At 33.5% G+C, this 12,048-nt stretch overlaps 3 protein-coding genes across 3 annotated transcripts; 1 reads left to right on the top strand and 2 right to left on the bottom strand.

Moving 5' to 3' along the window:
* Positions 1-149: 149 nt before the first annotated feature.
* abo (de-etiolated protein 1 abo) lies at positions 150-2,795 on the bottom strand. The gene is made up of 5 exons (XM_013314240.1): positions 2,305-2,795; positions 2,056-2,181; positions 1,708-1,931; positions 642-1,544; positions 150-411 (listed from the first exon to the last, which is right to left on the bottom strand). Exons 1-5 carry the CDS (start codon positions 2,605-2,607, stop codon positions 219-221), a joined length of 1,749 nt encoding a protein of 582 aa, XP_013169694.1. The 5' UTR covers positions 2,608-2,795; the 3' UTR covers positions 150-218.
* A 746-nt stretch (positions 2,796-3,541) lies between these two features.
* LOC106119555 (tubulin polyglutamylase TTLL13) lies at positions 3,542-9,181 on the top strand. The gene is made up of 19 exons (XM_013314604.1): positions 3,542-3,645; positions 3,720-3,810; positions 3,938-4,109; positions 4,462-4,662; positions 4,763-4,855; positions 4,927-5,068; positions 5,226-5,341; positions 5,430-5,558; positions 5,779-5,932; positions 6,073-6,144; positions 6,266-6,432; positions 6,525-6,623; positions 6,911-7,037; positions 7,281-7,511; positions 7,815-7,955; positions 8,062-8,160; positions 8,383-8,452; positions 8,715-8,818; positions 9,022-9,181. The coding sequence occupies exons 1-18, from the start codon at positions 3,640-3,642 to the stop codon at positions 8,768-8,770; spliced, it is 2,166 nt and encodes a 721-aa protein (XP_013170058.1). The 5' UTR covers positions 3,542-3,639; the 3' UTR covers positions 8,771-8,818; positions 9,022-9,181.
* A 166-nt stretch (positions 9,182-9,347) lies between these two features.
* On the bottom strand, positions 9,348-11,945 carry Cdk7 (Cyclin-dependent kinase 7). Its single transcript, XM_013314246.1, has 7 exons — positions 11,719-11,945; positions 11,411-11,579; positions 11,094-11,228; positions 10,816-10,981; positions 10,367-10,544; positions 10,001-10,173; positions 9,348-9,697 (listed from the first exon to the last, which is right to left on the bottom strand). Exons 1-7 carry the CDS (start codon positions 11,770-11,772, stop codon positions 9,556-9,558), a joined length of 1,017 nt encoding a protein of 338 aa, XP_013169700.1. The 5' UTR covers positions 11,773-11,945; the 3' UTR covers positions 9,348-9,555.
* Positions 11,946-12,048: the final 103 nt, after the last annotated feature.

Genomic DNA, 12,048 nt, shown 5'->3' with positions numbered 1-12,048 from the left:
ACTCTAATAAAAAAAAACACTCCTTCGAGATGCCGATCGAGATATTTTATTGTAGAATATGTTTACATAATAGTCTTAAAAAAGCCTTACCGTGTTTTTGCCTTTATAAAAAAATTAAAATTAAAAAATCCCCATTCATTTTACGCATATAATAAATAACATACATAATTACATGTACTATACAATAAAAAATAAACTTAAAATAGTGGAAACCAACATCAACTGAATACTGCATTTCTAATATGAAAGTTAACAATGTAGTCTGAATTAGTTCTTTGCACGCTGATAGCGAAGGGGTCTGTGGGGTGGAATGTGAAGGCGACGAGGCGACGCGCGCTCGCCGGCACAGATTGCCCGATCACACCCGCGTAGATCTTGAACTTCAGCAGACCGGAATCTCGCGCGTAAAATCTGATAAGAAACACGATATAATTACAAAAAGAAAACTTAAAGTACCATAAACTGAAAAAAAAATGTATTGTAAGACCTGATAAAGGCTGGACTTAATAACAGTTTATATATTTGTTATAAATCACACAGTCTCTAAATTATATACAAACGAAAACGTATTATATAACGAAAAGCGTATAAAAATATATATTGTGTTAATTATAAATATTAATAATTCGGTTAATACATACCTAATAGGATACTCTCCATATGCTTTAGGTCTTTCCATAACAGACACCCATTTGTCATCGTAACTAAACAAACCTAAATCTAAATAAGGTGATCCACTGTATGACTGGGCACTTATAGGTAATTGCGCTAGAATTCGTTTCGTTGCCTCTGTCCGGCCACCATATATTGCTCGAACGATAGTTTGTTTGAATCTCTGTTGAGTTAGCCTCGCATATAAATTGTTAGACGGTGAACAAGTGAATTGTGAATCAGCGCATAATCTCGCATTTCTAAAACAATCGCAATAGTTCTCGAATAATTGTAATAGTGCTTCTGAAGTGTTCTCATACACTGCTAATATTTTACTCCCACTTATGTTGTAGATTACAAAAAATGATGATTGGCTATTAGGTTCCGCCACTCTCAAAGTAACCACCTCTTCACTTGCATATTTAATGAATAAATGATCTTCATCTAAGAGCTGCATCTTCCACATTCTAAGACTTTTGAACATATCAAAGTATTTATAAAACTTTCTCAATTCAAATGGATCATTTGTACTGTCGCTTATACTCTTTGCTCTTTTAAAGAGAAACACAAGCAATCTGTGTTTTAAACTGTTTATTGTCTCTTCGTGGAATGGTCTCTCGCTTGTCTGTGGTGTAAACACCGAGTTTACAATAAATGGGTCATCATCAAAACAAAATCTTCCTATTTTTCTTATTTCTATTAACATTCCATCGACAATTTGAAACAAATGAATTGTTTGATGCTGCACAGAGAGAACTGCTAACATTTCTTTGTATAGATAAATACCTTGATTGTGTGATAAGTAGATTTTGTCAATTCTAAAATGCTTGGTGTCACAAAGTTTACCTTGGTGAAGGTCTACCAAGTGAAGTGAATAATCTTCCAGTGCTGATCTGAAAATCATTGAAATTAATAAATTTTTTTCTTTTCATACTGAAAATTGTTATCATATAATTTGGAAAAGTTATTGTAAAGAGAAAACCAATACAATTATGATAGTAGGATAAAAGTAAAAAAAAACTATTAACATTTTTGTTTATTATTTAAAATGATTACCTAAGTGTTGGTGTAACAGCTTCATTGTTAGTGTGTATATGATAAAAGTGTGGCCTTAGATCATCTGGTATGTGTCCTGCGGAGCCCACAATCACATATCTACCATCCTCGGTGAACAGACTGCATTCACGGTTCAACTGTTGCTCTATAAACGGAAGCTGCCCAGGGTTACGTTCAGATCTTAATACCAATCTTTGTTGGCATACATTTACTGTAAATTTTGGCTAAAATATTTTAAATATTACTTAACATTAATGAATCATAAGAAAGTGATTGTATTCAAACAGTTTAATATGAGTCCTATATGTAAAATTATCAATATTAACATAATATTTGATAAAAACTAACCTTAAAAAACCTGTAAAATATGTGAGTTCTTATTCTATGATGAACATCTGCATCGGCATTTAATAAATCCGCAGGATATCCTGCCACAAGGTCTCCTGCTGCTGAAGCACCTCTATATTCATATATCTGAAAATAAACATGTTATACCATCAGACATCAAATATAATTAGATAATAATGTATCCAATTACCTAAGACTTGTATTATTTAATTATGAAACAGTTGAATATAGTAAATGTTATTTTTTTACCTCTAAAGATGTTTGATCAGCTGAAAATGCTATAAAATGCTTTCCATCAGGGCTAAATTTCCGTAAGAAGCAAGGAGGTTTCTCTACATTAACTATTGTTAAGTTAGGAAATACATTTTGATAGAATTCCCTTACGACATGGAAGTGTGATCCAGGTTTTCTGGAGCCATAGATTTCTCTATCCATTAGTCTTATTACTATATTTTGAGGTTTAATTTTTCTTGGTACAATCCTTTCGGTACAAAAGAACTCGTCCTCATTAAGCGCTCCTGGGGGAGCATCTTCGTAGTATACAGATGCCATTATTTACTTAGTAAATATTAATATTGGTGCTACTAGAAAATTACAACAGAGTGAATACTTGATTCATGTTTTTCGTAGTACTGTACACTTATATTATGCTGTGTATATGAGTTGTGCTTTATTTTTTTGGTTAGTTAATTTGTTATTAATAACAAACGATCGTCTTACTATATCGTTTTAAAACTAAAAAGTTAATAATAAAGCGATGTAAACAATAAACACGTAGATGTGACATATAACTTGTAGTGACATGAATTGTCAATGTCAACACGTCAACTGTCACTCCTCGTTTTCCTCATAGATTTGAGAAAACAAACGCAAAAGATCCCTATTATCTAAATTGAACATTTTCATTTTTTATACTTTATTTGAGTAACAACTTTTATAATTATCATTAATTATTAGTAAAATTAAAATATCTAGGTAAGAACTAGATAAAAATATTTATTTAAATAAGGAGTGTAGAATTATTATGGCAAAGAATTTTTACCCGGATAGGTAATTCCCCCGTCGTCGGTTGGACGGGTAATATACACTGTTTCAAATATACCTATATACATATCTAATGTTAGTAACAAAATGTCGTGACTTATGTTCTGGAATACTTTATTTTGTTTATATATCGATATAAAGTATAACGATATAAAAGTTTAGGGACAGCAAAAACGTTTATTTAAAATTTACTGCTTTAACAAACATCATTTTAAAATAATGATAGTATTTATTTTGTAACAATAGAAGGCTTTACAATTTTTATAAGATTTTCAAGGGGTGTCAAGAGTTGACAATAAAAAAGAAACACAATTGTTTGGCCTTACAAAATTCTATTACTTGTTTATGGCAAAAGTCAAACAAAATCTAAACTGTAATCTATTTATTATAGCGTTCTACATGCAAATTCATTATTTTGGCGTTAAGTAATTTTTGTATATTTTTGGTTAAAGTTTCTATAAGGTATTTTTAAATAAATTAAGTTTGTACGTAATGAATTCATGCACTATTTAATTTACACCAAATAGCAATACACAACAAATGGAGGTCAGTTTAACTATACGATATCTTATTTTAACGAATTATTTGATTAATGATATTTTATATATGTCATTTAATAGTTGGGATTCGACCAAACATACGGCGAAGATCAATGTGTAGTTCTTAATCATAAACCGGTACATTTCAATGCAAATAAACATAAAAATGAAGGCAAGTTAAGTTTAAATTGTATATGTAGTTTGAACAGCGTAACAGTTAGGAATATAGGATTAAACTTGTATTGAAACCGCAACAGATATTTGATGTAACGCTAAATAACTTTTTAAACGCACCGTAGAAAGCAAACTTGTAATGGAGCAACACGTCAAAGAAGATATGAATGAAATGGCAATGTTGATGCGAAACTATGATAACAAACTGTATGGCGAAGATGACACGTCCCAGCCCACTTCCTGCACCGCCCCAGTCATACCTCCAGAAACAACAAAAAAGAAAAAAAGAAGAAAAAGGTTAGAATATAGCCTATGGATGCGGTTCATAAGTGCGTATTTTCACTTAGCGGTTACCGCAACTCGCGCGGCCTATTTCCGCTGGTGTCGTCGAGACTGTTACAGAATAAAAATAGCGCGCTACTTTAATATAATTCGATCAAAACACTCGCGTTTGTAGTCGTCCACCTTTAGTCTATGGTCGATTTTATCGCTTCATCGCGGTAGTCCAAATTTTGATTTGGCCACTCGCAGTGATCGCTAAAAAGTACCCTGCTACTTTTAGCAAAAGGTAATTTAAATTTTAATGCTGGTTAAAATATCTTCAATAGTACTAGGAATCAGGCATTTTAAAGATGTTTATTCTCAATAGATCTCAGATAACCGTTTGCCTCACGAACTGTCGCTACGAGTCTATCCGTAAAGTGGCGAGTGCATTCGGCATGCGCGAGGTATCTGAGGACGAGACGTGGAACTTCTACTGGACGGACATGAGCGTGTCGGTGGAGAGAGCCAAGGAAATGAAGCGATTTCAGCGCATTAACCATTTCCCTGGAATGTTGGAGATTTGCAGGTATTCCTTGCACAATGTTCGTAGTAATCAGGTAAATTTATCCAACAAACTCACTTCAAAACCACAGGGTAGAGAAATTACTAATCGTTTATGTTTTTAGGAAAGATTTACTGGCGAGAAACTTGAATAGAATGCAAAAAATATACCCAAAGGAATACAATTTCTTTCCAAAAACATGGTGTCTCCCTGCAGAGTAAGAAAAATTGGTAACGTTATTAATACTACTAGTGCTAGTCGTGTTAATAACAATAAAATAATTTTCAGCTTTGGCGATGCACTAAACTATTCAAAAACTCACAAAAATAAAACGTTCATAATTAAACCGGAATGCGGTAGTCAAGGTCGAGGAATTTATTTGACGAAATCATTAAAAGATGTTAAACCTACTGATAAACTGATTGCACAGGTTTTATATCTAACAGTACTAGTATCATCATAGCAGTAAAAGTAGCGTTATTTAAATCGTAATTAATTATTACATTTCTTAAAGATTGTAGGAATGTCCATATGTCATAAAAAGGCGGGATTATAAAAGGGATCATAAAGATATTTGAAATTTCTAGGTATATTTATCCAAGCCTTACCTAGTAGATGGCTACAAGTTTGATATCAGAGTGTACACTCTCATAACTTCGTGCGATCCTCTCAGAATATTCGTCTATAATGAAGGTCTTGTTAGGTAAGCATTTATCCTATTATAGGTTTCCATTGTCTTAAAAACTTGTATAAAAACATTCCCTATTCTCACCGTAATGCCGTAATTTTAGATTCGCAACGAGCAGATATGCGGATCCGAATGCTAATAACACGACCAATGTGTTTATGCATTTGACAAATTACGCGTTGAACAAACACAGTCGCACTTACGTGTATGATTCTGAGGCGGGGAGTAAACGGTAAGATTTTATCCCTTTATGTTTTAGAATTCTACACAGATTTCAAAGATGTTAGGTTTTGTTTAATCGTCATTAACAACTGGAATATTTCCATTATGGCGTCTGCTTTCAAAATGACAGGCTAAGTGATATAAGCACTAAAACATCGTATCAATAATTGTTCTTTTATAGCTCTAAACAGTAATTAATCCTTAACAAAATTTCCTCTTCCTGACGTCAGCAAGATATCGACGTTGAACAAGATTCTGTTGTCGCAAGGAGTGGACCTGAGCCGGTTGTGGTACTCCATAGACCAAGTTATCGTGAAGACCATTATCGCCGCGTGGCCGATACTCAAGCATAGCTACCACGCCTGCTTCCCTTCTCATGATACGGTTCTCTTTGTATTGCTTACTTGGTTTTTCGTAACTTTTAACCGAAGGTTGTTTGTAGTTAATATTGGCCTATTTCATTCACAATTAGTTAATTTTAATCAACGTAGTTATTTATATTTTTCTAAATATGCTATTTTTAGGTTCACGCTTGCTTCGAGATTCTCGGATTTGACATACTTTTGGATCAAAAGCTTCACCCTTATATTTTAGAGGTACGTAACGTTAGTATACAATACCGTAAGACCAAAATTAAAGATATCTTCATCCCTTGCGTCAACACAAGGCAACCTCGGTTACAATACCATCTCAAAAATGTGTTTTTTCTTGTACCAGGTAAATCATTCCCCTAGTTTTCACACCGACACCCAATTAGATCGCGAAGTGAAAGAGAGCCTCCTCACAGACACATTCACAATGCTTAACATCTGGCAATGCGACAAAAAAAGAGTTCTGGAGGAAGATCGGAGAAGAATAAGAGATAGGCTGCTGCAGACCAACAAGTAAATATTACATTGAAATTGGGTTTTACAAGGAAAAAAATTACTACAAATAAAGCTTGAAGTTTATACAAATTAATAAGTAACATGTACAGATTCCCGGATTGTTGTCCCGGAACTGAGGAGAAGGAGCCCGAGAAAACACCCTGGCAGACACAGATACAGTGGGAGGAGACACATTTGGGTAATTTTAGGTACAATTAATTTGATTTTAAATCATTAAAAACTTATATTTTTAGCTATGCATTCTAATAAACTTTAGATCTGGTCAAAGTTGAGGGACTATATTATGGAAGATGTAATTGGTCCATTATACTGCTAAGAACAACTGTAGTACTTGCATGTACTAGTCTTTTCAAATATATTGGCGGCTCGAGCTCATCTTCTCGCTACACTCAAATTTATGTTCTGCGAAGCGACTGGCGCGAAATTAAGAGCCGCCACCATATTTGAAAACAGTAATACTAATTGTAATGTGTAGACGCGTGTACCCCGAGGGCGAGAGGTACGCGGCACTGTTCCAGCAGCCCTCAGGCTCGCTGTACACCGGCACGGCGGCCTCGCGTGCTCGCGGCGACTGCGCCAGGCAACAACGAGAACAGTTCGAGGTGGGAGGCTGTAGTCATCATTGAACAACACTTTGAAAATATCAAGATTTACATTATTAAATTTTATTTACTTACAGAATTTGTTAAAGTCAAAGTCTAACTGAGAAAGTAGGAAGTTTTATCTATAACTTTTGTTGGCATTAAGGCCACGATTACATCCAAGTCATCAGTCACGGTGATCAAAAATCCGTTCTTGTTTATATTATAGTATAGAGAGTATATTATAGTATTATTTTTCTACAGCAAACGAAAGCGAAGTCCGAAGCTCTGAAGAAGCCATCTCAAATGAAATCTATTAAAGAGAGTGACAAGAAATCTGACGAGAGCATGAGTGGTACAGTCGGAGAGAGTATCACAGAAAAACCTAAGAAATCACGGCCTGACAAGGACCAGAAGAAAGAGAAAGAACGAAAGGATGAGGATAAGGAGAAAGCGAGACAAGAGAAAGACAAAATGTCTATACAGTCGCACCCTGTTAGTTTTCCATAATTAGATATTTCTTATTGTTTTTTATTCATATTTCCAATAAGCTACCAGCGAGTTAATAATACTAATGACACTTCCAAAATATATATTATAATTCAAAAATCTGTAGGATACATGTGTTCAGTTATCTTGGCGGCTTTTAAATTTGCGCGAACCTCTGCCCAGAACACAATCTTAGATGTATTGGGGCGTAGCGGGATGTTGGGGGAAGGTACTGAGCCGCCGAGATATGTGAAAAGAGCTATATCTAATTTAGATTTACTTGAAATCTCCTCTTCTCTTATGTAATAGATGGTGGAAAAGGAAATAAAGCCTCCGTACGTGTTGTGCTCTTTCGAACCAGATCCTATTGTTGAGAAGGAGGAACGCGAACGTATCAACTTGCTCGCTCAAAGAGATTTCCTCATCAGGAGTTACGGGATGTTGGAACAGGTTAAGATTTCATTAACAAAGTATTAAAAAATCTTTAAATATTGGCTTCCAATAAGTAGAGTTCTGATGAGCTTCAACAAATACTAATGTTATAAGTTGTTTTAAGATTTATTTGGCGATGAAAAAAATGGGAACCTTGAGACCGGAAGATGAACGCAAATATGGTGTCTACGGACGTCTGACTGCAATATCCAACTCACCGAAGGTCATTAATGATTTTAGATTTTATGAAAATATATTAGTTTTGGTTACTTATACAACATTTAAATTCAATATTTGATTTTATCAGAGAGACAATATTTAGAAGGAAAAAAAAACATTTTTCTGCAGAGAATATAACATTGACAACGCTACATCCAAAAATAAGAAAAAAAATAGAACATAAAAAGTATCAAAATCATGGGACCGAACAAATTCTTGTGTGCAGATTGCCGCTAAGAAAGCTAAAACACCAACAGTCGATGAATCCGGCAACGAGGTAAACAAACTAAACGAATGTAAGTTTTTTGTCCTACTATATGATAAAATATATAATACCTCCAGAACATAGTCTGGAGGAATACCATCTAGCAAGATTTTTTTTGATTTCGCGGAAATTAGTAACGTTTATAAATATATAGCAAAAATTATTAGCCAAGGGTTGACTTTTTCGCGTGATCTATCACCTTCTTTGTTCAATTTATAACACGTAAAAAAGAAAACTTCAATTTAATAAGTACTTAAAAGTTTTTTTTTCTTTTTTGTATATAACATTGGCAGTGTTTCACGTGGAGTGTCGCAATGCAGTTTTCATGAGACGTCCATTTTGCCGTTGAATGTCTCAGGATCTCATGTGAAGGATTATCTACGTAACATGGAAATAGGTAAGAATTATATAATACTTTGTTTTTATTTAATAGAACTACCCAGCAAAGTCAGCTCACCTGATGTGTCAAACACACCCAATACCTAACTCTAAAACTTAATCATGCAAGAAAAATTTGAATTTCAGACCGTTTATAAACTGTCAAAAAACGTATTATAACTAAGTTTTACCTATTCGGTGACATATGTAATATTGTTCTAGTTACTTTGTTGCCAGTTTCGAATCGACCTATATTTCTCTAAGCTAAATGGCTCGGTCCTTCTCGGCCCACGCAACTAATAGATGGTAATTTTTTTGGGATTTTAGATTTTTGTTAGTTAATGTAATTACAAAAAATTTATACACAAACTGTAATTCCATTTTATTGTATTAATTTTAAAAGAAATATAGTTTCATGGATAATGAAGTCGGAATGGTTTTCATTTATTTTAAGACGAACAAAGTATGTACATATTTTCTTCTATATACTCAAATCTAACAACTTTCTAGCTTATTAAAAAATCAAGGTATTTGTTAAGAAAAACAAATTGCATCTTTAATCAAAATATATTTGTCTGTTTTACAAAATTATTAATCAATAGTCTATAATAAAGTCAAGCTAAAAGTCCAGCTTTATTTTGTAACGTAAACAAACCAATAGAATCAATGATGAAATCAACAAATGCATTATTATAAATGTATTGCACTTGCTAAGTCCTCAACAATGGCAGTGTCAGGTCACATTTTATTGGAAGTTCAGAATTGTAAACGTTTAGCGAGACTACCGCCATCTATATTGTCTAATAGTTTCCTCTTGAGCGATGGCTTCTCGGATTCCATTTTGAATATGTTTGTAGGCATTGGCAACTTCGCACCTACTGTTGGTGCTGGTTTATTGCTGCAAATAATATTAATATTATTTTATATTTTCAAAAGTAATGGTTATCTCCATAACTAGTTGGACTCTATATCTTAAGCAAACACATTGATAGCTTGAACATTACTTTTAATATCTATGTTAATCATGAGCAATCGAATAATATTAACACATTCCATGCCATAAAATATTTCCTAGCAAAACTAACTCACCAGGCAAGTCAGTGGTATTAAACATGATAATTGAAATGCTCATTATGTTGACAATTAAAGTTAAATTCTAACAGTATCCATCAAAGTAAATGTTGTAGAGTTTGTTGTGTACCTGAAGTAGGGCATCTGTAGTGCTTGCGTGCAATCACATCGTGCAGGCGGATACAGCGCGAGCAGGCGGTCTAGCAGCTGCAACAGGTCGTCCGCCGCTGCACTGAAGATATGGCGCAGCTGCTGCGCCGGGAACTGCTTGAACTGCACATAGTCCGTCAGGTTCTTCATGCCCTGGAATACAATTGAAAACAGTTATCACAGCATGTGTTAAAAGTATAATATATTTATGTATAAGAACAATTTCTTTAGTGCAATGTTAGTCAAGAAAACTTAATTTTTTCAATGAAAAATCTATGGAGTCCCGATCTAACTACAGAACCAATTGTAGTTATAATGTTTTCACTGTTGTAAATAAAATACTAACAGGCCATGTTTCCTCATTCGGTGTTCCAAACACTTGGAAGATGCGGGAAAGCTGATCTAGATCTGACTCCCCGGGGAGGAATGGCACTCTCAGCAGTAACTCAGCCAGTATGCAGCCCACCGCCCACATGTCAACGCCAGTTCCATACTGCCTTGCACCAAACAACAACTCTGGAGATCTGTAACAATATAGGCAACATTAAATAACCACTAATTTTTAGGTTTCCTCGATGATGTTGGTAATCTCTTGTAGTGAGTGATCTGAAATATTTTACCCTGCAGTCATATACTGCCAGGCAGTGCAATATTGTAAAGAACTATATCAACAGAACATAAGTTATGCTTTCTTACTAAACTCTAAACATTACTATATACATTAGAAAAGTGTTCCTAGTCTAGTCTTCCTATCTACCATATTCTTTTAGCTTTATAACACATGTAAAACCTTACCTATACCATCTTGTCACAACTTGATGAGTATTTATTCTGGTTGGTGATCCAAATGCTTTTGCCAGACCAAAATCTCCAATCTTTAGTATTCCTTCACGGTTTATAAGTAAATTATTAGGTTTTAAATCTCTATGCAATATCCAATTTTGATGTAAATACTCTAATCCTGAAAGTTTTATACAATAATTTACTAAGTAAACAAAATAGATACTAAATTAACAATAACTAAAATTGAATAAAAAAGATACATGAACAATTTATTTATGTTTTTTTTTTACCTTTCAGAGTCATAATAGTGTATGCTTTAACATTAGCAGGAGTAAGTACAATATTGCTGTCCTTTACTATTATTTCTAAGTCAGTATCCATAAAGTCAAACACTAATGATACATTTGACTTCTGTCCAAATACATCTGAAAATTAGATTGCATTTACAAAAAATTATACCCCACAACTGATATTATAATAACAGAAATCAGTTGTTTTTTGTTTATAGAAAACATTGAACTGAACTAATAGTGAAAAGTAAGTAAGTAATTAAAGTTGTTATTAGCTTCAATAATGACAGTATAATCAAAAAAGATAATAGAACAACCTAATAATCCAATGAGGTTGATATGCTGCAATTCTTGTAACAATTTTATTTCTCTGAGAGCAGTGCGATTGATCCCATCTTGAGCCTCCAAACGCGATCCAATTTTTATTTTCTTGACGGCTACTATTTTATCGCTTTTCACATCTTTTGCTTTATATACTGTAGCAAACTGTTCAAAAGAGAAAATACATTTTTTGATAAATCAAAGTCCACTCACAAATTTATCGGTAATAAAATTAAATATGGTTATGTTAATACAAAATTCCATTTCTACAGTTATTATACAATTAGTTCTCATATTATCGTACCTGTCCCTCTCCCAGAAAGTCGATCTTCTCATAACGTAAAGTTGGTTCATACATTATTATATTATTAAATTATATCTTCAAAATTGTAACTTCATTCTACTTAATTATTTACATGTATATGTACTTAACAGTTTCATTTATGTTACGATAAAATACATTTACATCATTATTTCAAGACAAAATATAAAACTACACGACAACACGGAAACTGACTTTTTAAGTTTAAATTTGACATGTCCTTTCAAAATCTGCAGTCTGTAGTGTTACCATGTAACAGGAGACAAGATAACTATCGCACATCTATTTTTTCTTCTGATTAGTTTGCTTATT

This window comes from Papilio xuthus, unplaced genomic scaffold (assembly GCF_000836235.2).
Source record: "Papilio xuthus unplaced genomic scaffold, Pxut_1.1 DF827461.1, whole genome shotgun sequence".
Classification (NCBI taxonomy): domain Eukaryota; kingdom Metazoa; phylum Arthropoda; class Insecta; order Lepidoptera; family Papilionidae; genus Papilio; species Papilio xuthus.
This window is presented reverse-complemented; position numbering and strand designations above follow the sequence as displayed.